The sequence below is a fragment of the Neophocaena asiaeorientalis genome, unplaced genomic scaffold (assembly GCF_003031525.2).
Source record: "Neophocaena asiaeorientalis asiaeorientalis breed wild unplaced genomic scaffold, Neophocaena_asiaeorientalis_V1.1 scaffold348, whole genome shotgun sequence".
Lineage (NCBI taxonomy): Eukaryota > Metazoa > Chordata > Mammalia > Artiodactyla > Phocoenidae > Neophocaena > Neophocaena asiaeorientalis.
The window spans coordinates 3,322,577-3,349,265 of NW_020172672.1; the positions used below are offsets into that span (position 1 = coordinate 3,322,577).

Genomic DNA, 26,689 nt, shown 5'->3' on the forward strand with positions numbered 1-26,689 from the left:
TTTTTTTTTTTTTTTTTTTGGTCAGCTCTTTGCATTTGTCTTATCCCCCCCAAATGCTGTGTCCCCCATGACTCCTTCCTCATTTTTCTTTTAATCCCCTACTGTGCAGTATCTCTGAATAGTTTATTTGTTTTAGTAACCTCAGCCGTCATCTGTATGTGGGCAGTTCCTGGATAGTACACGTTTGATCTTGACCTCTTCTTTACTTTTCATATTCATATGCCCGTCTCCCTACTGAATATCTGCACTTGAATGTCACACCAGTGTCCCAGACTCACCAGCCCAAACTGACTTCAGCCATACTCCTGCCCGCCCTCCACCTCTTCCCTCTCATGTGTTGCCCATCTTGCTGAAGGGCTTTGCATTCTGCCCAAGTAGCCAGAGCAGAACTAGAATTCATAATTAACCTCCTGCACCCTCATCCCCATCTCCACACCCATTTAGTTATCAAGTTCTACCCTTCGGTTGAGTCCCTCCTGTAAGCATCCTCCTTGTCATTGCCTTAGGGGCTCTCGTTTCACACTAAGATTTTTCTGGCCACAACAGCCTCTCACTTTCTCCCTGTCCGTGCTGCAGACTGCATGGGACGGCCTAATACAAAGGGAATTGCTCCTCAGGCCCTGCCTTTCATCTTAGCCTTCCGCACAGCTTTCAGTATCAAGTCCACCTCCCTCTGTGGATTTACTGACGTGGCTTTGTCTTTCCCAGGCTCTAGGCTTGTGACTTTCTGCTGCCAGGTTTTCTCTTGATAACCTTTATACCTGCAGCTCGGCTTGATCTGCCTTCTACCCCATCCTTCAGCAGCTTAACAGCTGCTGGTATTGTAACACCAAGCCCAAGCCTCACCTTCTCTGACACGTCTCCTCCCATCTCTGCCTTCATTTGCCCATCCTGGGAATTTTCACATTGCTGCCTGTCTTCTTCCTTCACAGAACTTATTATACTTCATTTTGATCTTATTGGTCCATTTTTCCAATTTAAGGTAGCCTGTCTTATTCATCATCGTATCCCAAGGACCAACCACTGATTCTGGCATTTTAATAGGCTTGCAGTGAATTTTTTTAAAACTTCATTAGTTAAACCAGTAAGCAAAAAAACTTAAAGAAGTAGGAACAGAAGTAAATCAATTTGGGAGAAAATAAATCAGTTGGTTTTTTTTTTCTTTTTTTTAACTTTTTTTTACTGTTGTAAAATATACATAACGTAAAACTTACCATTTGAACCACAGTTCTGTGGCATTATGTATGTTTCCATCCTTGTGCAACCACCGCCAACATCCATTTTCAGAACTGAAACTCTGTGTCCATTAAACAATAACTCCCCCTCTCCCCAGCTCCTGGCTGTTACCATGCTACTTTCTGTCTCTGTGAATTTGACTATTCTTGGTACCTCACATAAATAGAAACTTTATGTTAGTGGAATCATACAATATTTGTCCTTTTGTGACTAGTTTATTTCATGTCAGTGTAATGTATTCAAGGTTCATTCATGTTGTAGCATATGTCCAGTTTTCCTTCTTGCTTATTAGCTCAAGCTGCTATAACAAAATACCATAGATTCAGTGACTTAAACAATGGACGTTTACTTCTTACAGTTCTGGAGTCTGGGAATTCCAAGATCAAGGTTCCAGGACGTTTGGTTCTTGGTGAGGACCCTCTTCCTGACTTGTAGAAAGGGCCTTCTTGCTGTGTCCTCACACGGCAGAGAGCTCTGGTTTCTTCCTCCTCTTATAAGGGTGCTAATCCCATCATGGGAGCTCCACCCTTATGACCTTATCTTAACCTAATTACTTCCCAAAGACCCCACCTCCTAATGTCATTACAATGGGGGTTAGGACTTCAAGATATGAATTTGGGAGTGGGGGGAGTCATTAAGTCCATAACCTTTACCTTTTTTTGTTTGTTTTTTTTTTTTGCGGTACACGGGCCTCTCACTGTTGTGGCCTCTCCCGCCGTGGAGCACAGGCTCCGGACGCGCAGGCTCAGCGGCCATGGCTCACGGGCCGAGCCGCTCCGCGGCATGTGGGATCTTCCCGGACCGGGGCACGAACCCGTGTCCCCTGCATCGGCAGGTGGACTCTCAACCACTGCGCCAACAGGGAAGCCCCCTTTCCCTTTTTTTAAGACTGAATAGTATTCCATTGTATGTATGTACCACATTTTGTTATCCATTCATCCATCAATGGACAGTCAGGTAAATCAGTTTATTTTTATAAAATTAAATGACACATAAAAGTGAAACACGCTATAATCTGATAAAGCTATAGAATTGAAGCTTAGATTTAAGTAGAATTCTTTGCTTTTTGTTGACTAAGTTTAGATTACTCCTATTTTAAAAGCATATTGTGGGTAAAGCTGTCTAAACTTCAAAGTGAAAAGTGAGTTGTTCTTGATTGTATTTCCTCTAATTGGTTTCAGTTAGGTTGGAACTGAATTACGGCATTTTATTTGTCAGCCAAGTTAAGGTGGAAAAGCAGAGGGCTGTACTTAACTTAAACTCACCGAGCTGCTTTGTGACCGCCTGGAGGGGTGGGATGGGGAGAGTGGGAGGGAGGGAGACGCAAGAGGGAAGACATATGGGAACATATGTATATGTATAGCGGATTCACTTTGTTATAAAGCAGAAACTAACACACCATTGTAAAGCAATTATACCCCAATAATGATGTCTTAAAAAAAAAAAAAAAAACTCACCGAGCTCTTAAGCCTCTTTTTCCCCAACTCTTCAAAGGAGTGAGTGTACTCTGGCATCTACATTGGGGTCAGAGTTTAGATAATTTGCAAGTTCACACTTTTAGATTAGAGAACAAAGGTGTTTCCTTTTCAAGCATTCAGGAAATGGGCACAGTGGCCTGAGCCTGGCACACCTCCCAGTTTCCTTTCTTTTATAAACTCTAGAGTGAGCCAGGGAATGAGACCAGGGTGCTCCCATGTGGTCCCCAGCTTAGGCTCTTGAATTGCTTCATCGTTCCTTGAGCCTTGAAAGTAGCTGCTTTGCACTCCACCCAGGGAAGTGTTCCAGGGGGCTCCTCCTTGCAGAGCCACCAGTGTTTTACTGTAACCCGCCCAGAAACTCCCAGATGTGCCAGGAGTGCAGGCTCTGCCGTCCAGGGGCCTTGACTTGCATCCCGGCCCCACCCCTTGGGAGCGATGTGATGGTGGGAAGTTCCTGATCCCGTCCACACTTCATCATCACCAGGAACCAAACGGGCCACTAGCCCCACCTCTCAGAGTCAGCATGATGATTAACTAAGGTAATACAGTTACTCTGTGTTCAACCCGAGCTCTTACGACAGGCCTGGCACACAGTGAGGCTTAGAAAATGGTAGTCCCTGTTTGTCTTTGGTGTCGTTTTGGAGATGCTCTTCTACACACAGCTACATGGAAGTCAAAGAGAGCTAGTTGCAATTGGGCGCTTAGGGCTGTGGGTAGAGCTGGCCAGGCTGGACTGGTGAGTCCGTTTGCAGTCACGCACGTGGTGAGTCAGTGTGTTTCCCAGGAGCAAGTTGTGCCGTTTTCAGCGCCAGCGTCCTGGTTACCCTCGGTGAGACGGAGAGGCTGAGTTCAGGAGGGCTGCTGTGCTGGGAACAGTCATGGTGAGCAGGTGTAGGAAATACTGCAAAAACCATCCACTGAATTAGGATAGACTGAGGTGATCTTGTAGAAAGCGGAGGTGTTATGGGAAGAGAATGAGGTGGCAGCTGGGCACACCGTTCTGTGTGTCAGTAAGGAGCCGTTCTCCTACTTGCATCCAGCAGCAGGGTCTTGCCCTCTTAGCCCTTTCTTTAAGGGAGTGCTGCATTAGGACCACCCAGGGAGGCCTGGCCTGGTCCCACCTTATGGGAAGGGTCTAAAGGCCCACAGTGGCCCTGGGGCTTCCTCCAAAAGCACCCCCTTGTCCACCCCCAGACACCTGACACGGGGAAGACCTTCCCAGAAGCCAGGTCTACTATGGGTCCTGCTGTAGCCCTCCCCGCATGGAGAAGGCAACAGGAGTCTTAGGCCCTTTGCCTGATGAGGGCACATCGGCCATACGGACATGTTTATCATTAGGAATTTAAATAATTCTCAGGGGTAAAAAGGGATATCCCGCTGCCTTATATTTGAAACCACTGACATTTTTCTTTAAGATTTGTTGATCGCACAACACATGTGTAAACGTGTGAGAATGAGACAGATGAGCTGCCTAGACCCACCCCCACAGTCAGCAGTGTGAAGTCTCCCCATAAGCCTCTTGTTCAGAGCCCGGGACAGTGACTGGTCTGACCAAGGTCTGCTTCCACCCATGGAACTCCCTCAGTACGGTGACAGAGTGGCAGTCTGGGATCCACCTATCATTGAAGTGCTTGCCGGGAAAAGTGGGTTTAGTCTCCTTTTTACCTGCAGGAACGATTGTTGTGAAATAATGAGATTGGCAGAGTGTCCTTGGGCGTGGTCAGCAGAGTTGAATTGATCTCTTCACCTGAGTGTGTATGTGTGTCTCTGGCCACTGGGCTCTCCGCTGGTGACTTGTACCACCAGAGGGCTTGCTGGACACTGCTTCAGGCCACATGAAGATGGCCCTGGACCATTTTCTCTGAACCCACCTCTTTAGGATCTGCAGGCTCCTTTTAAGGAGCAAGCACCAATACACAAGGAGGGATGGCAGGGGAGGTGTTTGACTCATATACTGCGGCCCTGCTAGCAAGTTCACTGCTGTCTCCCCACCAGTCCCCACTCCTGGGGAGAATCGGAATCCAGCCTGATTAAATAGCCTAGAGTCTCCCAATCTCTGGCTTTTTGTTTGACTCTTCTAGTTTCCCATTATATTTAGAAAATGACAAATGACGATGGCAGCTAAATGGCACATACGCCAGGCTCTGTTCAGAGTCCCTTATATGAGTTTTTCTCAGTTAATCCACCCAACAGGCCCAGTAAGTTGGTGGCCCTTTCCCCCTTTTACAGATAAGGATGCCTGGGGATTGAGAGATGAAATCGTTTGTGCAGAGTCCTGGCTGGTTAGTGGTGGAGCTGAAATTAGCACCAAGGCCACCAGACTGCGGAGCCCCTACCTTAGCCACCATGCTGCAGGGATGAAGCCTACCACCATCTACAGATGGTGCTCAAGAAATACTTGCCAGATGAACGCATGCGTGTTTGTGTGCTGAGGGGGCCCAGCCACGTGTGCTGCAATCAGGGCCAGCTTCAGGTGTGTAGCTGCACAGGGCCACACGCTTAGCAGGGTTCAGTGTTCTGCTTGAAATTTGTAATACGTTTGAACAAGGAGACCCAGAGTTTCATGTTGCACTGAGTCCCACAAATGATGTATCTGGTCCTGTCTGCAATCCATTTTTATGTTCTGTCCTGTAGAGTCACCCTTAGATATAAAATTGACTCTTCTCAAGAGGCACCCATGATGTGTGCCAGGCTGTGAAGCTCCAACAGCTTGCCAGCAGCTGGGAGATGATGATCGGTTATCTTGGTGTGATGAGTTGCTGTATTTCCCTAACTATGCAAGGGTTATTCTTTGTTGTAAATTGATCTTGTCACAGGAGGTTCATCAGAATAGGACTTCCATGGTTCAGTCGGAACAGGACTTCCATGGTCCAGTTGTTACAGCTGATAGGGATCGTATGGTCAGAAAGCCAGGAATGGCTCTGGTTCACAAAGTTAGGAAGAGATGAAACAACAGGGGGGTGGGGTGATTGAATTTGTATACGACTTGTTCAAACTCTAGTCTGGATACAGCACCCGAATGACATTACCTTGAGGAATTTTAGAGAAGTTTTTTAAAACAATTCTGGAAGAATCCTGGTTGATAGGCATTGCTAAAAACAGACTTTGACTGGATCCTGTTCCCTGGGTGAATAGTGTTTTCATCGCTAAGTTGTGGTGAAATGCTGTGCTTAACTAAGGACTCGGATATCTCATTCGTCAGTCATTGCTGCTATTTGAAATCCTCTCGGTCGTTCTTGCCGTCATTCCGCTGTCTGCACTTGAGTTTACAGAGGGCCTTATCTCCTTGGACACATCCAAGCAGTGCTGTCACTTTGGAATGAAAAGCAGGAAACAGAGGCATAATTAAACCCATACATAAATACTCAGGAAAGAAAAATGAAGCATCAATTACTCACATGCTGAGAGTTCCTTATCCATCAATGGATGTCACAGTCTCAAGAGATCAATAATAAGAGTCTATCAATGTTAGTTCTGTGAGTTGAGTCATGGGAAGGGTATGATGGGGGGCAGGGGTTATTCTATCAGAAATCTGGGGGTTTTTTGGCACTTCTCTTCTCTCTTTTATCCTGACGTGAGGAGGCTTCTGGAAAAAAGAACTGATATTGATCTTGGACCATCTCTTCCTAATCCATCCCATTCAACTCTTTGTTTTCATTGCAGTGAAAGGTGCTGCATATAAATGGAAAGCTGACTTGAGTGCAGTCCTGCAGACTATGGGAGTATTGTCTGTCGAGCTGATGATCAGGACTTTTTCAATTGCTGCATTCTTTGTACAGTCCAAAAGCCCTGGTGTTTTATTTCTGCAGAGGGAAGTCATAGCCCTAGAGAACATTTAAGATCGGTTACTTTAAAAACATTTAGTTATTTCTCAGCTCAATTGATAAAAATGGAGGGAAGAGAATCTACTGAAATTAAGGCTAAAAGATTTTTAGACATTTCCTTTCTGACAGTGACCATAGCATTCTTGAAGAAGATTACTTCTCATATTCCACAGAATCGAAAGATCTCACGGCGAGTGAAAGATGTATTCATCTTAGTCCTATAAACCTATTTGGGCATTAACATCCAGATGCCCGGGCTCATTAAGACTGAGAGAACATAGAAGGATATGAGTTTATCTCAAAAGAGAAGAAAAGACTTGTGATCCATTAAGGTAGAGTAGGGGGGAGGTCAGAGATTCAAGAGGTTAGCATGCTGGCTTCCCACGTGAGCCAATGCGGGGGTTATTCTATTTCAAAGTGGCAAGACAGCAACGAGCCCAACTTGCAGAAATGATCAGCCGCAGCCTCTGGCAGAAGTAGACAGCCAGTGCCAGGCAGGTGGGTACCTCCCTCTCCCTGACCTAGATCTGTTCTCAAATAATATTTGTGAGATGGTATCAAATTCAGCGTATTTGGAAAGAATAGTAAGTCATCAGAATAAGGGCTAATTCTGAAATTTTTTTTGCCTACCATACATACATCTAGAGTCATAAAAACATTTGGGTGGCATTTCCATCAGTTGCTGTATGTGTGTTCTGTGTGTGTGGACAGCCTGAAAACAAAGCCACTATTGAGTTATATAAATTCAGAAAAGGCATTGGAATGAATGCTGGCCTTCTGGAAATGCTATTTTTTCACTTTGGGATTACTCCAGCAACCAAATAGAATTTTCTGATACATTTGCCAAATAAAAGAGCTGAGGCTGAGAAGTAGCATGAGATATTTTAGCTTAATGTACGTTTTGGAGAGCAGGGTAAAAAAAGCAAGCTCTAAATATAAATACAAAAGTTACATCTTGACTTTGGCTGTGGAATCATGTTGTCACTTCTTCGTAGATGCAAAAACATTTTAACATTCACCGTGAATATAATTCACTGGCTATTACTTGTTTACCCCAAAGAGAGCTAAAAAGTCATCAGGCCCCCAGACGTGGCATTGGCCCCAACCCTGTTCACATTTCTGCTGCCGTCTCCTTTCTTTCCATCTTTCTGTAACACCTCCTCCTCTTCGCAGTAAGAAAATCAAAGCAGCTGCAAAATGAACTGTTTTTTGAAGTTTCTCTGTATTAGGTGCATCTAAAAGCCAAACTCTTAAAACGGAAAGGAGTGATTCATGCCATTCCTTAATCCTTACCTCGTTTTCTTTGTAACCTACTCCTCCCATTCTTCCCCCACTCCAGTCCCCTTCCAAGTACTTCAGAATAAGCAGTGAGAAGTTTGGGAGATGTTTTAATAGAAAAGAAGGGATAACAGAATCACAGCTGATAACAGGTTTGTCGCTGAGGAAAGAACCGGGGCTCCCAAGTCAGATCTGCCACGTGGGCACAGACGGATTTGCGGGGGCATCTTTTTCTGATAGAAAAGCTTCTCGGCGTAATTTTATTATGCCTTCTGTCAGTTTCTGTACCTGAAGCCCCATCCTGCCCTGCTTCAGAAGGTACGCAGGTTCGCTGTAAAAAACTGCCATGTTTCAGTGAATCAGGTTCAGTCCCAAGGCTTCAAAACTTTGGCTTCAGTGTAAGACTTCATGTGCAAAATCGCCTGACCCTGCAGACCCCTTGCAAACCGTCTTATTAAGCACAGAAAACCCAGCCTTCTGTAGGGGGGCAGAGGAAAGTGGACTCAGAATCAAGAAGCCTGGCTTATTGAAAAAGTGACCTTGATTCCCCTCCCTCAGCTATAAAATGGAAATGACCTGCCCTGCTACAAGAGCCAGTGATCTGTGCCAGCATTCACGTTGGAAATAAAATATCATTGTTATCGAGATTTAGCTGATGTCTCGTCACAGTCTTCAGGCTCACTTGTTAATATCCCAGCAGTTGCCCCAATGCCTATTTGAGTGGAGAAGGTAGAGGCCAGCAAATCACGTCTCTCCGAACTCCAAAGCTCTGGTTTCTGTGTCGAGCCAGTCCACAGGGTGAGGGATCCCTAATTTTAGAAAGAGGTGTATTGTGGGCTACGTGGAGCACATCTCTGCTGTGTTATTATATAAACTCAGTCATTTCAGTGAAATTCAACAACTGCAGTTCTAGGCACGTTTCCATGGAAGTTTTTATACGGTGATGCTACTCTCAACCAAATGTATACACACTAAATAGCAATCTCTGAATATTCATTCCAGACTTTGAGTAATAAAATTGGAAAACAAAGAAGCATACAAAGAGTGTACTGGTCTCACTGTGGTCATATACTCTGAGAGAGCCAGTGGGGAAATCGGGATTAATTGCTATGTTAATGTCACTGGGGCTCATTTATACTTCGCCCTGCCATACTACGAAATTGCATAAGCAGTTCAGCCCTTGAATTCTGGCAGCTTTTGGAAACATACATGTTTTCCTTTTTTCCCCTATTATTTTTTCACGCCCCCACCCCCTTCAAGGCAGTTTTCCAGCTGTCCCCTTAGGGAGTAGTTTTATGGGGAAATTTCTTTTGTGGGCTTCCAGCTGGCTTTATTTTTATTATCTCCACGAAGTGGCTGCGTTTGTCCCATTCATATGTTATCCATCATGCATTGCCTTGGGATTTTCCCTTTGAATTGTTGACTTCACGTTTTTGGTTTGCACACACAGGCTGTCTCCTGGTTCAGACATCTATGTGACGGTCTCATCCATGGCTTTAGCAAGATCCCAGCCATGTCGCAACTCCCCGAGCAATCTGTCTTCATCCAGCGAGACTGGCTCTGGCGGGGGCACTTACAGGCAAAAGTCCATGCCCGAAGGGTAGGTGTGCCAGAGTTGGCATCGCTGTCTCTCATATGTAATTGAGACGTGTAAAAGAACTTCCATTCAGCCAGACTGGATCAGTTCACGAAAGAGCAAAAGGGAAAATACGGTTAATACTCCAGATTAAAAAACGTTTTCATGGCTGGTTCAAACCACTTCTTAGGAAGTTTATCATTCTTTAGTCTCTAAGGACTCAATGGCAAAGAAATCAAATTACATCAGTTCCTCCATTATATGTATTGTCTAGTTTCATAGTACAGATTTTGCCACTTCTTAAAATTTCCTCCAAAGGGAACTCAGTAGTATACTGCTTGCACTGGGTGGAGTTTGTACTGATGTTAAAGTAGGGGAAATGTTTATCGTATCCAAAGCTCAAAGTGATTTTTCTCACGCTTTAGAAATCTGTTTGCTTCTGACCAGACTCACAAAGTAAAAAGCTAAGTGTCCATGATTAAAGAGGCTACTAAAAGGTAAAAAAATTGGAATGTCTGAAGCTGGGAAGTAATTAGCAGCAAAACATCACATGACACACATGATCTGGCTTTGCTCATCACCAGCTTCCTGCTGGGATACCTCTGGCGAACTTGATAAAGAACTTGAAACCACTGGAAAATCAAAAACGGGGTGTTTAAAAAAAGGATGTTTCTATGCCAAGTTTTCCCCGAATTACCTTTAACAAATGAACGATTTGTGTACTTTCTTGAGATTTTACCATATTACAAAATAATTATGCTTACGAGAATACTTTCATAATGGATATTTTTTATCCTATAGTATTGTGTTGGTTTTTATAGCTAAGTATAATTTTATTCATGTTTTTGCTAAATGTTTATGTTAGCAGAAAGTAAATAACAAAAACCACTATAAAATATACTTCCCTCCCCACCCTACCACCAAGGATTCCCTTGGTAGCGTATCTAAAATGCACATTTCTTATTTTAATTACTTCAGTGACAATTAGTAAAAAAAAAATTCTAGCTCTTATTTATGAGCCCCTGCAAGAAGTTTTATGAATTAAGTGTTATTATTATCCCACACCACAAGCCCAACTAATTATTTCTTTTTTTTTTTTTGAAACATCTTTATTGGAGTATAATTGCTTTACAATGGTATGTTAGTTTCTGCTTTATAACAATGTGAATCAGTTATACATATACATATGTTTTCATATCTCTTCCCTCTTGCTATTTCTTGTTTTAATTAGTAGATTTTAAATGGCCTGGTTTGACTTCAAAAGTAAGAATTCACTGCAACTTCAGTGTTAATACAGCAATAAAATATAAATGAGCTAACAACCACAACAAAATCATTGTTTGCTTCTTCTGTCCATTTTGGTATACACTCTCAAGGCATGCCAAAATGTAATTTGAAACATTCATTTTTGGTGAATATTAATGTTAGAAACATGGTTCCCAGTGTTCGTGCTACATACACTATTTTTTTTTTAATGCAGTGGTAATTATTTGACTTGATATTTAATACTAAACCTGCCATAGGTGGTATTGAGGGTTTTCGCCATTGCTTTTGAGGTTACCTGGGAATTATTTGCTATACGGTATAACATCAGTTTTACCTGGGGTGAAACTTTACAAGAAGATACTGATAGAGTGTTTTCCTTTAGATCCCAAGCAATTGTTGTCTGTATCAGTGATGCAAGAGATATTGGTGTTCACTGTCTGATTCACATGCCTTACTCATGGGCCAGGTTTGATCCTAAAGTTCACACTTACCAAGGGAACAATCATTACATCTACTCCTTAACTTAGCCCAGTAAAAATAACTAGGTACAGGGTGACAGTGAAGCAGGAGTGTGTGGAGTCTGCTGCAGACTCATTAATGTTAAACTTGGAAAAGCTCCAAAGTGTGAGGTAATAACAACAGGTCCGGACACACTGATCGTCCATAAATGTAATCCGCCCCTTTGTTGCCCTCCCTGTGCCTTGCTTGTACGTGGTGTACGCTGCCTGCTCCCTGGTGTAAGGATGTTGAGACCATCCAAATCAGTTGAGAGGCACAGTTTCACAGGCTGGTTAATAAAACCTGCTCTACTTGAGTGAAGGCGGAAGAGGCACCTGCACCAGTTTAGCATGGGAATGAGAGAGAGTTAAAAAGCAACACTGATGAAAAGACATAGGGTCTGTTCTACCATCCTTGAGATGTGTTTTGGGGCCACATACTCTGAGGAATGTTGACGAGGCAGGGCACGTGCAGAGGGAAGGATGAACCGGGCAGATGCGGAGTTGGAGGTCGTGGTGTGAGAATCGTAACCGCGGATGTGCAGCCCACAGGTGGGCATTGTGGAGGCAAGGAGGCCGCGATGGCTTTCTCCTAGCACTCTTAGCCGAGGGATTAAACTTGTCTCTGAGGGCAACTGAGCTCAATAAGTGAAAGTTATAGAGAAGGAGTTTCTAGCCCATTATGAGGAAGGTATTTCGAAGCTGTCAGCCTGCCCTGGAGAGCAATGGACTGTCTCACAAGGTAGAAGTTCTTGGTCAGTGAACGCGTTTCATGTATCAGCCAAATGATTACTTAAAAACTCCTTCAAGTCCGAACCGTGACTCTTAAAGTATTAAGTGCTCCTCCAAACAAAGGGACAATGAAGCTCTTCAGAAAGAGGCACAGTGTCAAATTAGAACAGGTTTTGTCTGAGCGCCTCAAGGATGGGACCTTCATAGCCCTGATGCCCTGGCACGTAGTAAACTAGGAGTGTGTGTGAGAACTGAAATTGAAAGTTCATCGGATGAAAATGTTTTTCAAGGCAAAGTTGAAAGGCAGCCTTACTTTATCATTTCTTTAAAAGCAGGCAGCCAAAAAAGCATTTGACTTTAAATTCAGAAGTTTAAAAAGTTGTCTTTGGTTTCCGCTGCTACCAAAAAGTAAAAGCAAGATTCCGATCCACTTCTTACTTTGATCTCTGTGGCTTTTTTTTTTTTTTTTTGAATCCACTTCTTACTTTGTCTTTGGTGGTTTTTTTTTTTTTTTGCGGTACGCGCGCCTCTCACTGTTGTGGCATCTCCCGTTGCGGAGCACAGGCTCCGGACGCGCAGGCTCAGCGGCCATGGCTCACGGGCCCAGCCGCTCCGCAGCATTTGGGATCTTCCCGGACCGGGGCATGAACCCGTGTGCCCTGCATCGGCAGGTGGACTCTCAACCACTGCGCCACCAGGGAAGCCTTCTGTGGCTTTTTGAAAAGTCTTAATTTAGTTAGTGCACATAACTAAATAGGATATTTAATAAATAGATTTAGTAAATCTATTAAATTATTTAATTAATCTATTTAATAAATAGATATTTAACTAAATAGGATAACTAAATAGAATAGGATCATAGGACCCGTTTGAGGATATTCATTCTCCTAACCTAAACAAGGACCCCACCTAGGGAGGAAGTGGCAGAGATCATAATTAGTGAATCCTTTGTTTTCAATGGGCCCTTTCACTGAAGTTTTCATAAATCAAGGTTTTTGTTTGTTTTTAATAATGGAGGTAACTCTGTTTAGTGAGACGTAGAAGTCAAGTTTGTAAATGATAGTGATTTGTGCCAAAAGTAATGAGGGAGATGTTGTAGTAGGAGTTTTACTAAAATATTTTGTAGTTTCCCTGCTTTCCAAATGCTTTTATATAGATGTTTCTCCCTGGATCCATATAAGAGTTGCTGCGACTCTGGGTGGAGAAGCTGAACTTGGCTCCCAGCCTTCCTCCTCCTAATCTCCTGCTCTTTCCAGTGCACCCCTTGGTGGTTCTGCCCACACATTTATCAATTTGTAGCAAAGAAGACACCTGTCACATGCATCAGTTAATTCAGGCCCTTTTGCGTTTTATTGTGTAGATTACTCATACGTTCATTAGTAACCACACTCAGATTTGTAAATTTCCACATGAATCTTTGAATTCTATACTCTGGCCCTTTTTCCTGGGCTCAGTCAGTATTTGCTTTGCTGATGTTACTAATCAAGGCATATGCTTCAGTTAAGCCTATGTTATATTATTAGTCTACACAGGGAAAATTAAAATGGGCTCATTAAATAGCTAAACATTCTTTCCAGGAATAGACATTTGCCTTTATATATGCCAGTTTACCTATTTCCAAATTGCCTTCCTAAAGGCGATTTAAAATTTATATATGCCAGTTTACCTATTTCCAAATTGCCTTCCTAAAGGCGATTTAAAATTTATACATTTTGGGGCTTCCCTGGTGGCGCAGTGGTTGAGAGTCCACCTGCCGAGGCAGGGGACACGGGTTCGTGCCCCGGTCTGAGAAGATCCCACGTGCTGCGGAGCGGCTGGGCCCGTGAGCCAGGGCCGCTGAGCCTGCGCGTCCGGAGCCTGTGCTCCACAGCGGGAGAGGCCACAGCAGTGAGAGGCCCACATACCGCCAGAAAAACAAAACAAACAAACAAAAACTTTTATACATTTTGGAAGTGGTCCCTATGTAATGTAAATGATAGCGATCTTTGTTTTTCAGACCTTAGAGTAAGTGCTCAGAAAATACTTGTTCCAAGAATGAGTGCCTTAGTGATTTAGCAGATAACCGAGTTAAGAGAAACCCCTGGAATGTGCCAATTGGACGACACAAACGGAACACTAGGATGGTGACATTTTTCTTTTGGGTGCGAATGACAGTCTGAGCTTAACTATTCAAGGGCCAGAAGATTTTTGGTTTCTTACTGCATGTCTCTTAGGTTGGCTCGGTCCTAATGGGCCCTGCCCTTGTTCACAGTTTACATGCTTAGCATACATACCTTTCTGAACAGAGGGGTGTATACTGACCATAGCATCCACAGTTCCAGCATCCACGTACACATGCACGAGGATGAGTACGCAAGTACAGAAATGTAAGCAAAACTAGTAGTACCTGTCGTTAGAGTTTAGTTCATTACTCCCAGGACTACCTTCCCTTATGGGTAAGGTCCCTGATGTTATCTTTGCCTTTGGGGAAATCACCACAGGTTTGGAATAAGCCGCAGATCCCCAGCCTCCATCGACAGGCAGAACACCCAGTCAGACATTGGTGGCAGCGGGAAATCCACACCCAGCTGGCAAAGAAGTGAGGATAGCATTGCCGACCAGATGGGTAAGTAACTAATTCCTACAAAAAGCAAGTTGCTTTTATACTAAGGTGACATTGGTTACCTTTGGATGTCATCAGGGCATTCTGTTCTATAATACAGCCCTGGGTCATAAATGGGAATAAGCATTAAGTCTCAGTTAGCTTATGTATAAGTGAAAGCAGCAGTTAAGACCTGAGAGAAAAGTCAAGGAATTCTAAGTAGCCCCGACTTTAAAGACAGAAAGGATATAGGAATTATTTTCAGCACCAAGGTTAAAATGCCAGAGTACCAAGCCACATGTGTCCTAAGTATCTCCCTCCCCCCTTGTTTGTTTGTTTATTTGTTTGTTTTTGCCCAGTATAAGCGCCCTGGGAGATTAGTTGGTATTCTTAATGTTGAGTTTAAAAAATTTTTTTAAACTATGTGCAGAGCAGGAAAGAAATATAATTGTTCTTTAGTCACTTCTGTAGCTTGGTGAGAATGTCTTTCCTCCCTTTATATGCTTTTTCCCCTGGCTCTGCTATTAAGCTGTCAGCTAAGGAAATGTCTTAGGATAAAACAGCTGGAAGGGAAAGATTTGCATGATTGAGCCTTCCTTTGGGTTTCTGGCACATAGCCCTTCCCGCTCTCTCTCTAAGCAGTTCTACAAGATACCAAAACACTAGTTGATACAATAAAATTTTGCCATGAGCAAGATTAAGTTTCAACACAGTAGCACCAGGGATTAAGTAGCAACACAATTGATACATCAGGGACTTGAATCTGGACTGTTAGGGTTTTTTCCCTTTATCTTATCTCTAGTAGCTTTCCCATCAGAGTACCATAAAAAGAAGTAAATTTCAGGGCTGAAAAAAGATCTGCGTGTAAGGCAAAGACCCGCATCATTTTATCTTCTCTGCAAATGCATCGTTTTGTTCTGTTTTAACGACTGTGCCCATGTTCCATGCCTGGGAAGGGCATCCTCAGTGCAGAGGTTGGAGCCAGGTTGGGGCTCCCAGCTGCTCAATGGGGGGTCAACAGAGAAAACAACCCAAGAACAAGGAGGGGAGTGGAGATGCATTCAGCTAAGACAGGAGTTGAGGAAGAGAAACGAAATTCTTAGGTTCTGAAGATAGGCTTTGTTCCATCACCTCAGTGAGATGTGCCTCGTTACTGAAGCCGTCTGTCATTCCCTACTCTCATCCCAACTCCCACCCCGCCACCGAAAACCTGAGCATATTCTGATCCACTGTTCTGCTCTTGACAGAATGTTTCAAATCCCGTGTGTTTTGATACTGTTGAGAGGGTAACACCTTCTGAACAGGATCCCTTCTTCCATATGATTTTGGCAGCTTTTTCGGGCTCCTAGTTGCAGGCTTTGAACAAAGCTGCCCTCGAGCCTATGTGCGTTGTTCAGGGTCCCTCTTCCCACTCATGTGAAGTCATGTAGGGAATGAAGCAGTATCTTGGGACTTGAAAGGGTCATTACAAGGTTTGTCCTAGACCCGTCTTCATTCTTTCACATAAGCCTTTCTCTAGTCTTTTTTTCCTTACATCAACTTTAGCTTAGTGGCATCCACGTTGCACAGATGAATCTGAAATGAATATCAGTGAACCTTTTTAATACATTCATTTATCCTTTTGGTGAGGTACACCTTTTTTAAAAAAATAAGATACCCCTAGAGCCTGCCACAGAAGCCTTTTTTTTTTTTAACCAAGGCCTTTCTCCATCCAGAATCTAAGGCTTCAAAGAAAATGTTCAAATAAATTTTTATAACTTTTGATATTCCAGCATTCCAGAAGGATAACCCAGCCCTTTCTGCCTGGCACTTCAGAAGGAATCTGGGGCTTTGCTGGTATAAGCCATGCTAGGAAGGAATGAAGACAAGTAATTGTTATGTTCTCATTCCTCAATACACTGTATTGAGTGTATAAGGGGCTGACCTTCCTACACTCAATTTGTAAGAACACAATTTTCTAATGACCTTCAGGTCACTGGTTGAAAATGTCAAGCAGATTCTTACTTGTTAGCCAGACCCCACCTGTCTCTGTCCATCAGTGTGTGATAAACTGATGCCCAGGGGGGATGTGGAGCTTAGCTTGCTTAATTGGCTCACTTACCTCAGTGCAGTTTGTTTTTCTGCCTCTGCTTTTGGATACGGTTGAGAGTCAAAGAGTATATTGCCCAGTCCTGTACGTGTTAGGAGTGGTGTTGCAGAAATGCAGAAGTGTTGCCGTGAGCTCTTAGGTGTGTGAAAGAGGCTAAATCACTTACCTTTCACCTTTTGAACCCCATCCTGAATGCCAGTGGAGTCCAAAAGGAAGCAATTGTTTTAAGTAAACTAGTTGCTGTGTGTCTTTTCTGTTGTGCTTAGCTTACAGTTATAGAGGACCTCAGGATTTCAATTCTTTTGTCCTCGAGCAGCATGAATATACAGGTAAAATATTTCCAAAGTGTCATGGTAAGTAACACGTGATTGCATCCATGCCTGTCTAGGTAATGTAGACCAAGCGAGGTTAGCCACACTTTGCAATGAATGAATTTCATAAATTTAATCCATATATTTGAGACTTTCCCCCCCAAACCGAAAGCTGATTCCTAACTTTGCCGCATTGTTCATGGCCTCTGGTTTGGTGGTACTTGGCTATGCTAATGTGTATGATGTGACACACTGTCACCAGCTGCAAGCTTTATCCATCAGCCACTTAGTTTTTGACATGCTGTCTATTGTGTAAACTTTCAACAAGCTTCTTGCTGAAATTCCGAGTTTGCTGGCCAGTGAACTGAGAGGTGCAATGGCAAGCCGTCTTCGTTTGTCAACCTGTGCCAGTATCCGTTTAGTGCCTGCACCAGAATGTCCTGTTCTGTATTCCAGAGCCAACGTGCCACCTCCCAGCAGTATCAAAGGTACTGCCAGCTTTCCGAGAGAGCCCCGGTGGGAGATTAATGCGTCAGGATCCGGTGGTTCATTTGTCTCCAAACAAACAAGGGCACGTAAGTTCACTGTAAAATAATAAAAATGATAGATCCCTAGCCATGTACCTTTCTTGCAAGGTGAAAATGGTACCGGTCTGCTCTCTCTTTCTTCCCCAATGTCAGAGAGGAAGTCGTCCTAGTAGAAGGTGGACGTTGGCTGCCACAGCCCCGGAATTTCTACTGCCAATGGCCTTAAGCTTGCTTTGAGATAAATTGAAATTCCTCATTGGTATGCACCTGCAGATTTGGATAGAAGGCCGTGTGATCCAATCACAAACAGTCCTGATGTCTGGAATAGAATGTGCTAGATATAGATTTTATTTGCTTACACAGTTGCCAGCATGAAGTATGTATGGCTGGAGCACCAGTCAAGGTGACAGACAGCTTCCTGACAAGCCCCCCTACTGCTTCTCTTATCTTCCAGGGCTACATACATTTTTGTCCCATTACCATAGTTATAAGCAGTTCCTTATCACTTACAGGTAGGATTGGGAAGAAGAGGCTATCGTTTCCTCCCTCTTTAAATTCAGTTGACTTCCTTGGTCTGTCTCTTCACTGGAATGTGTACTTATATTTATGTCATTCTATAGGATGAGGAGATACTGTATTTCATATTCACTAATTTATAAGATACTCAGAACTTTAATGAGAGGGCTCAGTTTTGCTTCAGTGAAATGAATATTGAAGCTTAAAGAGAGCACAACACGTTCATGAGCGTGCTAGGCTGTGGGAGAGAGAGTTACTGATGAAATGTGACGCTGTCACAGTTCCACTTGTAAGTGCTAGATTACCCTAGGCCACCTGTCAATTTCCCCTCCTTCATTAACAATTTTTATATGGAATACATGGTCAAGTAATACTTTGGAAAGGTTGGGTTAGATAAAATACATCGTTAAAGTTAATTTCACCTGTTTCTTCTTTTTAAAATTTGGCTAGAACACTTCAAATTCCAGATGTGGTTCGAGTTTTATCTCCATATACATCTGTCCTGTACTTCACACACTCAGCACATCCGAATGCAGACGAGTCACGTTGAAAATGCCCAGTAGCCATGCGTGGCCGGGACTAGCAAATTCTACAGCCCAGGTCCAGCGCTAAAGAGGAAATAGGAAAAATAAATGATGGCCTTATAATGCAGAAGTTGTTATTGAGAAAAACTAGAGTAGCATCAGTAAAATAACTGGGATTGATCCTTTTTCAAGGGGAGGAGATCTTTCACTTGGAAGTGAGACAAGATGGTCCTCCTGTGGCCCTCTCCCCGCAGCTGGTAAAGACACACACACAAGTCTTTTCTCTCCATCTCCACCAAGTATCTGAACTTCTGACCCCCCTCTCACTTAAATACTATTTTACTCAGGTATCTTTTGAAATTGTATTTCTTTGGTTAGCCATAAAATGTTCTTTCTAAGCAACTGAGCCACTGTGCAACAGGGGTTCTGCCCACATTTTTTAAATTGAGAGATGACTCATATACCACATATTCACATATCATAACCTTCCCACATTTAAAGTGTACCGTTTAGTGGTGTTTAGTACGGTCACAGAGTTTTGCAACCAGCACCACGATCTAACTCCACAGCATTTTCATCACCCCAGGAAGAAACCTGTATCCTTAGGGAGTCACCCCACCTCTTCCATCCCCTCCAAGCCCTCGACAGCTGCGAATCTACTTTCTGTCTCTATAGATGTGCCTATTTGACATTTCATCATATATGAATGGAATCATACAATATGTGGCCTTTTGTGTCTGACTTTTTTCACATAGCCTGTTTTCAGGGTTCATCCATGTTGTAGCATGTATTAGTACTTCATGTCTTTTTATGGCTGAATAATTGTGTGGATGTACCACATTTTTTTAATCCATTGATCAGCTGATGGACATGTGGATTGTTTCTACTTTCTGGCTATTATGAATAATGCTGCTATAAAATTCATGTAGAAGTTTTTGTGTAAACATGGGTTTTCATTTCTCTTGAGTAGGATTGCAACGGTTTTTCCACAGCAACTGCCGCATTTTACATTCATACCAACAATGCCCACCATCTTTATTGTCTGCTTTTCTTATTAGAGCCATCCTAGTGTGTGTGAAGTGTTATTTCATTGTGGTTTTGATTTGCATTTCCCTAATGACTAATGGTATTGAGCATCCTTTCATGTGCTTGTTGGCCATTTGTATATCTTCTTTGGAGAAATGACTATTCAGATCCCTTGCCCATTTTTTTATTGGGTTATTTGAAACAGAGGTTTTTAATTTTGATGAAGTCCAGTTTATCTATTTTTTTTCTTATCATTTTTGCGCTTTTGGTGTCATATCTAAGAAACCATTGCATACTCCAAGGTCATGAAGATGTATACCTATGTTTTCCTCTAAGAGTTTTATAGTTTTAGCCCTTACACTTAGGTCTTTGACTTTTTGAGTTTTCTTTTCTATGTGGTAAAGACCCAGCTTCATTCTGTTTTGCATGTGGATATCTAGTTCCCCTAACACCGTTTGTTAAAAAGATTACTTTACCCCATTGAATTCTCTTGGCACCTCTGCGTAAGTTTACCTCTAAGCACTCCTTAGAAAGCTGTCTCCTAAATAGATGCTATATGGGGAAAGAAAAGATGTCTTTAAGAGAAAGTTTTATATTCTGCCTTCTATTTACTATGATCAATAGGGTCTTTCTAATTATAAGCCCTTTGGAAGTATCACTTTCTGTTTTAAGATTAAGATATTAAAGACTTTAATGACAGTTTAGGTGGGTTTTTTTCTGATTAAAATTCTCTCAATACTATCAATGCTTTAGCATAAGCCAAATAATGAAAAATGGATTCTAAAAACTAAGTTTCCAGCACTGTCCGCCATGGAATCTTCTGAGTAGGTTTTTCCAGATACCTCCCGCCTTATTTTTGTGTTCACAGGAGTTTTTGTGTCTTGAGAACCCCCTATTTAGACACATTTCACAGGGTCATTCCCCCGTTATTTTTTCCCTGCTGTTCAAGAAGCCAAGCCTGTAGTTACGGAAAGCCTGCTTCCCTTGCAGTCTGAGAGCCACTACTCAAGCCACTCCAGCAGCAATACCCTCTCCAGCAACGCATCAAGCGCCCACAGCGACGAGAAGTGGTATGACGGGGACCGCACCGAATCCGAGCTGAACAGCTACAACTACTTGCAAGGCACCTCCGCAGACAGCGGCATTGACACCACTTCCTACGGCCCTAGCCACGGCAGCACGGCCTCCCTGGGGGCGGCCACGTCGTCACCACGCTCGGGGCCGGGCAAGGAGAAAGTGGCCCCCCTGTGGCACAGTTCCAGTGAAGTCATCTCCATGGCAGATCGGACTTTAGATTCAGAGAGCCACGGCATGGACCGGAAAACCGAGTCCTCCCTGAGCTTGGACATCCATGCCAAGAGCCAGGCCGGCTCAAACCCTCTGACCAGGGAGAACAGCACGTTCAGTATCAATGACGCTGCCTCCCACACCAGGTAACTGCCCCTCCCTGCTGCCCCTCCCACTCCTGGCCTCCCTGCGGCCATTTTCCGGCCTCATCCCACTTCCCTTTGCTCAAGAGTGTATAAAGAAAGGGGTTTTTTTATTTTGGTTTGTTTTTTTTGCACAGTGACAGTTATTTTTATATATTTAATGCCTTTTATTTACCACCCAAATCCTTTATTCCTGCCATCCTAGTGCATTATTTTAAACTGTGGGAAAGGTTTGCAGATTTGTTCTTCATAGCTGTATCTGATTTTATAAAAACATTCCTAGCTGCATACCAGCATGAGAGAAGAATTTTGTCATGTGGCTTCCAGCTAGTGATAGAGAATATAGAATGGGACAGTCTTTGGAAGACATTAAAAGAAAACCATATTTTTAAAAGGGAGGGGTCTTTTCCAAGACTATCACGGCATCATTTATGATGCTGAACGCATCTTTCACACTGCCTCTCTATCAGAGAACATCGCTTACCCAGTGTTCGCAGTTTGTTTTCAGTAATTGGCTCCTGACAGTCACGTGTTGGGGGGGCTGTCCAACAGGAAAGTGTAGCTAAAATTAGACACAGCCCGTCTACCTTTCAGAAGAGAAAAGTACACATTCCCCTGTATCCTTGGAGATCGCGGTGATAGGCAAAGTCAATACTATTTTTCATTTCCTCTTTTGGATTTGAGCCTACAATCCAAAGTATAAGATCCTTTCTTTTAGGGAGGAAACATTCCATCACTCTCGTTTGGGGCCTGTTGATCTCTGTGGTGGTTTCTCCTTTTACCTTTTATTGTTGTCAGTCGTTGATCAGCTTGTATGATAGCATCCAACCTTGCTGTCTTCCAGGCTTCTTTTACTATCATGCCCTCAAGAAAAGTAGCAGAGAAGTTGAGTTTTGTTTTACTTTCCAAACGGGAATCCAGGCACATAATCTGTCAGTAAACCCCAGATAATCTTAATGAGAGAGGACATCCCTGACTTAATTTGGTTTTAACTTGATAAGTTAAATATTCACTTCTCCCATTGTCTGTGTTGTTACTGATAAGATTCGCAAGCTTCCCGTTGTGTTTCCGGAGTTTTATCTCTGTTTACCACTACCACATTGCAGTAATACACTACCAAACGTAAAAATAGATAGCTAGTGGGAAGCAGCCGCATAGCACAGGGAGATCAGCTCTGTGCTTTGTGACCACCTAGAGGGGTGGGAGGGAGGGAGACGCAAGAGGGAAGAGATATGAAAACATATGTATATGTATATGTATTCACTTTGTTATAAAGCAGAAACTAACACATCATTGTAAAGCAATTATACTCCAATAAAGATGTTAAAAAAAAAAGTGATGGCCACAGGTCTGGAAACCGCATGGCCTCCAAGCAGAAAGGCAACTGGGAAAGTCCTCTCAGGATTCTTGGGTACCATGCATCCAGTTACCTTTCCATAATTCAGAAAATAGAATGTTTGGTTCAAGTGGATTAAGGAAGTGTTTGGAAGACAGAAAGCCAGGCGTCAAATACCATAATAATATTATATAGACGTGGAATCACTTGACACAGAGTTGAGCCACTGGCTTGCTGTTTCTGGCACACCCACCATCTCATTAAGTATGGCCTGTGCATTGACCCAGAACAGTAGTTCCTCTGTGGTTTTCAGGTTTACCTTGACTCCTAGATTTGGTTTTCCGTTCTTCATTTTGAAAGGAGAATGTCTTTTTCGAAATGATTCTCCATCTGGGGATGTGTCTCTGGTTTCATTTGATGGCAGAAGAAAGTCAGTCGTAGAAGTCTTGTCTCAAATGGCGTCACCACGGAGTAAAGTTGAAAAGAGCTGGGCCTCTGAAACCAAAGCACAAAGCGTGGGCTGTGCCATCTCACAAATCTGCCAAATCCCAGGGGATGTACAAAGTACCCTCTGAAAAGTCAGCACCTGGGCTTGCATTATCTGGATATGCTGACTGAGGCTGCCTGAAGGTCTTAAAGGATTATCCACATTTTCTGCTTCCAACTGACCATGCAGAAATCATTTAAATCATCATTTAGAAATAACTCTTCTGTTGAAAATCAAAGTTGCTAAGGAAGAATGTGGCCTTTCAGGGAGGATGGCCAGGCTTCCCACCCACTGATAGGTTTTGTCACATTCATTCGTGACTCTGGTAACGGGGATGCTTTGTGACTTCAATCTGTTGATCTTGGCAGAGTGAGCTGGATAATCAGAGCTTTAGCAGACTTCCTTTTCTGGAGGAAAGGAGGACTTAGCCACCAAATGCACATTGCTAGAGAAACTAAAATCACTGCAAATTAGAGCGTTTGTGTCCTCGGAAGACAGGAACAGCAATTAATGTGGAGATCTCTTGACAGTGCATAAAAGAGCTTGTACCTGGGACTTGGTGACAAAGTCTAAATTACAGTGATTAAGTTCCACTGCGTATTTCTGCCTGGGCTGTGTTCCTCCTCCCTCCTCCCTCCTCCAGCCTCCCTCTTGATGATTGTGCAGGTTTTTTTGTGGCCCCCCCCATGAGAATTGCTTAATGTAGGTTGGTAGTTACATAGGGTTGTTATATTCGGAAGTCATTAAGAGGAACCATACACATTGAAAGCTTTCTACAATTAAAAAGGCTATTGATTGCTCTAAAGTGTTATTTCCTAGAATGTATTTTCTATGAAGCTTGGGAATTTAGGGAGAGATTTTAAAAAAAAATTTTTTTTTTGTTTGTAATGGCTGTTTCACTTTCAGGTGTTAAACCACTCAAAAAAATGATCTGTGGTGAACATAGGAGAGGTGAAGATAGTTCCAATTTTAGTATACTGTTCCCAGCTGGGTTCATTTTTGTCTTAGAGTTCTGGCCTCGGACGTAGGCCATGTGTCCATTTGTGTGGTGACCAAAGACTTCCTTAGCTTACAGAACTCTAGTCCTGCTGACCAGGGGCCATTGCTAATGGCAGAACTAGATTCAAGATCCCATGTTATAAAGCTAAAGGGAATTCCCTGGTGGTCCAGTGGTTAAGATTCCACACTTCCACTGCATGGGGCGTGGGTTGCACCCCTGGTTGGGGAACTGAGGTCCCGCATGCCACACAGTGCTGCCAAAAAATTAAAAAATGAAAAGCAAACAACCCACCTCAGGCTTGCACATACACATCTTGTCTGTAGCATCCTGACCTGACCTGTTCAGATGTCGACTAAAGCACCCACTCGCCACCAGCCGTTCTGCCGCTTCGTCTTGCCTCCTGTAGGCCCCGTCAGAGCTCTGGTGCCAGTTAGTACCCACTTATGTGATCACATACACATTTTTACTACCCTCCAGTACAAAAGGACTTCTCATCCAACGTGTTCATCCTAAGCACCTGTGTGTAGCGTGCACCGCGGCGCGCGTAACAGGTAGGTGCTCAATACACCAGCATTATAGGTGTTCAGTACATTTTGATGAACAAATAGGAATAATTTCTTCCTTTCTGTTCCTACTTTTTGCCTGATGACTCAAGGTCCCTACTAATACACCAGTTTGAAAATAGCCTAAATCCTTAACTCCTGACTGCTCTGGAAAACTACCACTACATTTCAAAGCTTACTGTATAGACCTGTCAATATTTGCACAGAGCTCTAGTGCTTTTATATACAAGTGTATGTATAAGAGTGTACCTAAAGTCCTTGTATGGCATGAGTTTTTAGTTGTCACTTCTATATAAGATTTCTTAATCTGCAGAATATAACAGGGAGAGACTTTATAACAGCTTATCTACAAATGTCAATCAATATCTGCATATAAGTTGGTCAGTGTCTGACATTCACTAGAGGGGATGATTAAAGGCCAGGAAAAATGCCTGCCCACAGATGCTAGTACAGTTCAGTGTCATGAATGTGCTCTTTCTGGTTGACTAATAGTTAACTATTCATGCCAGAAAAGCTGTAGGTTTCTTGAGAGTAGGGGTGAAGAAGGACTTCTTATATTCAGTTTACATGGAACAGTAAGGAATGCCTCAGGCTACTCTAGTGTACTGACTATGTATGAGTGCCTCTGTGTGTGTGTGTCTGTGTGTGTGTGTGTGTGTTAGAGCTTGTGAGTTTAAATTTTGTTCTCTACCCTCTTTGGCACCCTGGGTGAAAAATAGGCCTTGCTTCTTTGTTTAGAAATTATTCTGTTGTCTTTATCTGTAATGTTTTCCTCTAAAATCTCTTCTGCCTGGGGTCTTTTAAAATCACTAATGATTAATTACCTCTCTTCTACATTTTTTTCTTAGGGTGAGACTGTTACTTTTCTCTGTTTTATGGACTAAGACTTTAAAGTGAAGCCTCTACAGTTCCCCAGGACTTCTCTCCAACATGTGGTTGGCTCCACTTGTCATATGTTTATGAATTGTTTTCATTGGTAACTTTTGCTTTATGGTCCCGGACAGCGTGAACATTCAGGGTTCTATTTTATTTTGCTTTTACACATCAGGACTCCAGGTGATCTGGCCTAAGCTCTCTTGCCCCATTTCCATTTCTTCCGGCTTATGAAAGTGGGTGATGATTTTAGCCAGAACTTCGGTGATGTTCAACTTAAAGAATGAATAAATACAACGACTATGGTTGAAATTTCAACATTGAGAAAATGAGAGCTCTGTCAAGCCCCAGATGTCAGATTTCTTGATGCAGAGGTCACTGACAAAAAGTTTCTCATTACTTGGTTCTGTGAAGCAACTGAAGCATTCATCCAGTCCATATAGAAAGCCCAAATTCTCCAAATGCCATTAAATCGAAGACCAACAGGAATTCTGCAAGGACAGAGTCTCTATTCTTTGCCATATTTAAACCATCCTACTATACTACTAGGGTGAGAATTTATCCAATTGCTGAAAGAAAAGAAAGAATAATCTCAAGAAGAGAGAGATTCCATAATCTTTCTGAGTAATCTCAGTACTTAAGTCCCCTCCCTCTTCAAAATTTTGTCCTGTATCTACCTATCTGAAATTCCTCTAGCCACAGCTTAAATCTGTGATTAAGAGAGAGAATAGTTTTTCTGAGCTGAGTCTTTTCTAAAGACTGAAGAAGATTTTTGAAGTGTAAGATTATGAAATTTGTAGGTACCAACAAGTGGTGATGTTAAAATAATTTAACTATATATACATATACATATATATATATATATATGTGGTGACAGCCCTTCACCTCCAGGCAAGTTGAGAGAGAAATGTAGGGAGAATAGATTTGGATCCTGAAATCCAGGTTCAAGTCTCAGTTCTGTTGTGGACCAGTCATGTGGCCTCTGGCCAGTCCCGCCATCTCTCCGAGCTTGTCCCTTATCTGTAACTTAATAATACCTAGTCTCCTTACTAAATGGTTGTTTTTATATGTTTGTTGAGAATTTAAAAAAATGTTATCAAAGGTATTGCAAACTGTAACTGTCCTTTTTCTGTCATTTCCTTTTATAAGCACTCCATCACTCAGTGTAGTTATCTAGCTATTTTTCCTTCGACAAACATGTATCTCCCAAGAAACTTTGCTTCTCGAGTTTCCTGCTTTGTTTTCTTTATCCTTTTTAGATGCCACATCTGGACGTGACACTTTTCTCAGCTATGCCTAATAGAATGATAATATTCGTAGTTATCTTGTTAGCTCCCTGTTAACTAACTCAGCATTGCAGACTTGTTCAGCTTGAGGTCCACCGTGACCCCTGAGGTCTCTTCTGCTGGCTAGGCCTAGCCACTCATTCCCCTATGCTTTATGCATTCGTGTGCCCTTGTATTTATTAAATATCTCCCTCTTATAGATGAACAGTCTTCTTTACTGCAGTCGCTTGGATATCCCCTTTGCCAGCTTCAT

At 42.8% G+C, this 26,689-nt stretch overlaps 1 protein-coding gene across 10 annotated transcripts in view; it reads left to right on the forward strand.

Moving 5' to 3' along the window:
- SIPA1L1 (signal induced proliferation associated 1 like 1) overlaps nucleotides 1–26,689 on the forward strand; it is a 361,579-nt gene that overhangs the window by 299,760 nt on the left and 35,130 nt on the right. For 8 of the 10 annotated variants that reach the window (XM_024739668.1, XM_024739674.1, XM_024739672.1 and 5 more), the window contains 4 exons: nucleotides 9,267–9,416; nucleotides 14,368–14,492; nucleotides 17,325–17,443; nucleotides 20,452–20,894. In XM_024739668.1, coding sequence (XP_024595436.1) covers nucleotides 9,267–9,416; nucleotides 14,368–14,492; nucleotides 17,325–17,443; nucleotides 20,452–20,894 — 837 coding nt within the window. Of the gene's footprint in view, nucleotides 1–9,266; nucleotides 9,417–14,367; nucleotides 14,493–16,823; nucleotides 16,887–17,324; nucleotides 17,444–20,451; nucleotides 20,895–26,689 lie in introns of all 10 variants that reach the window. The other 2 variants (XM_024739676.1, XM_024739675.1) reach the window with 2 other exon arrangements.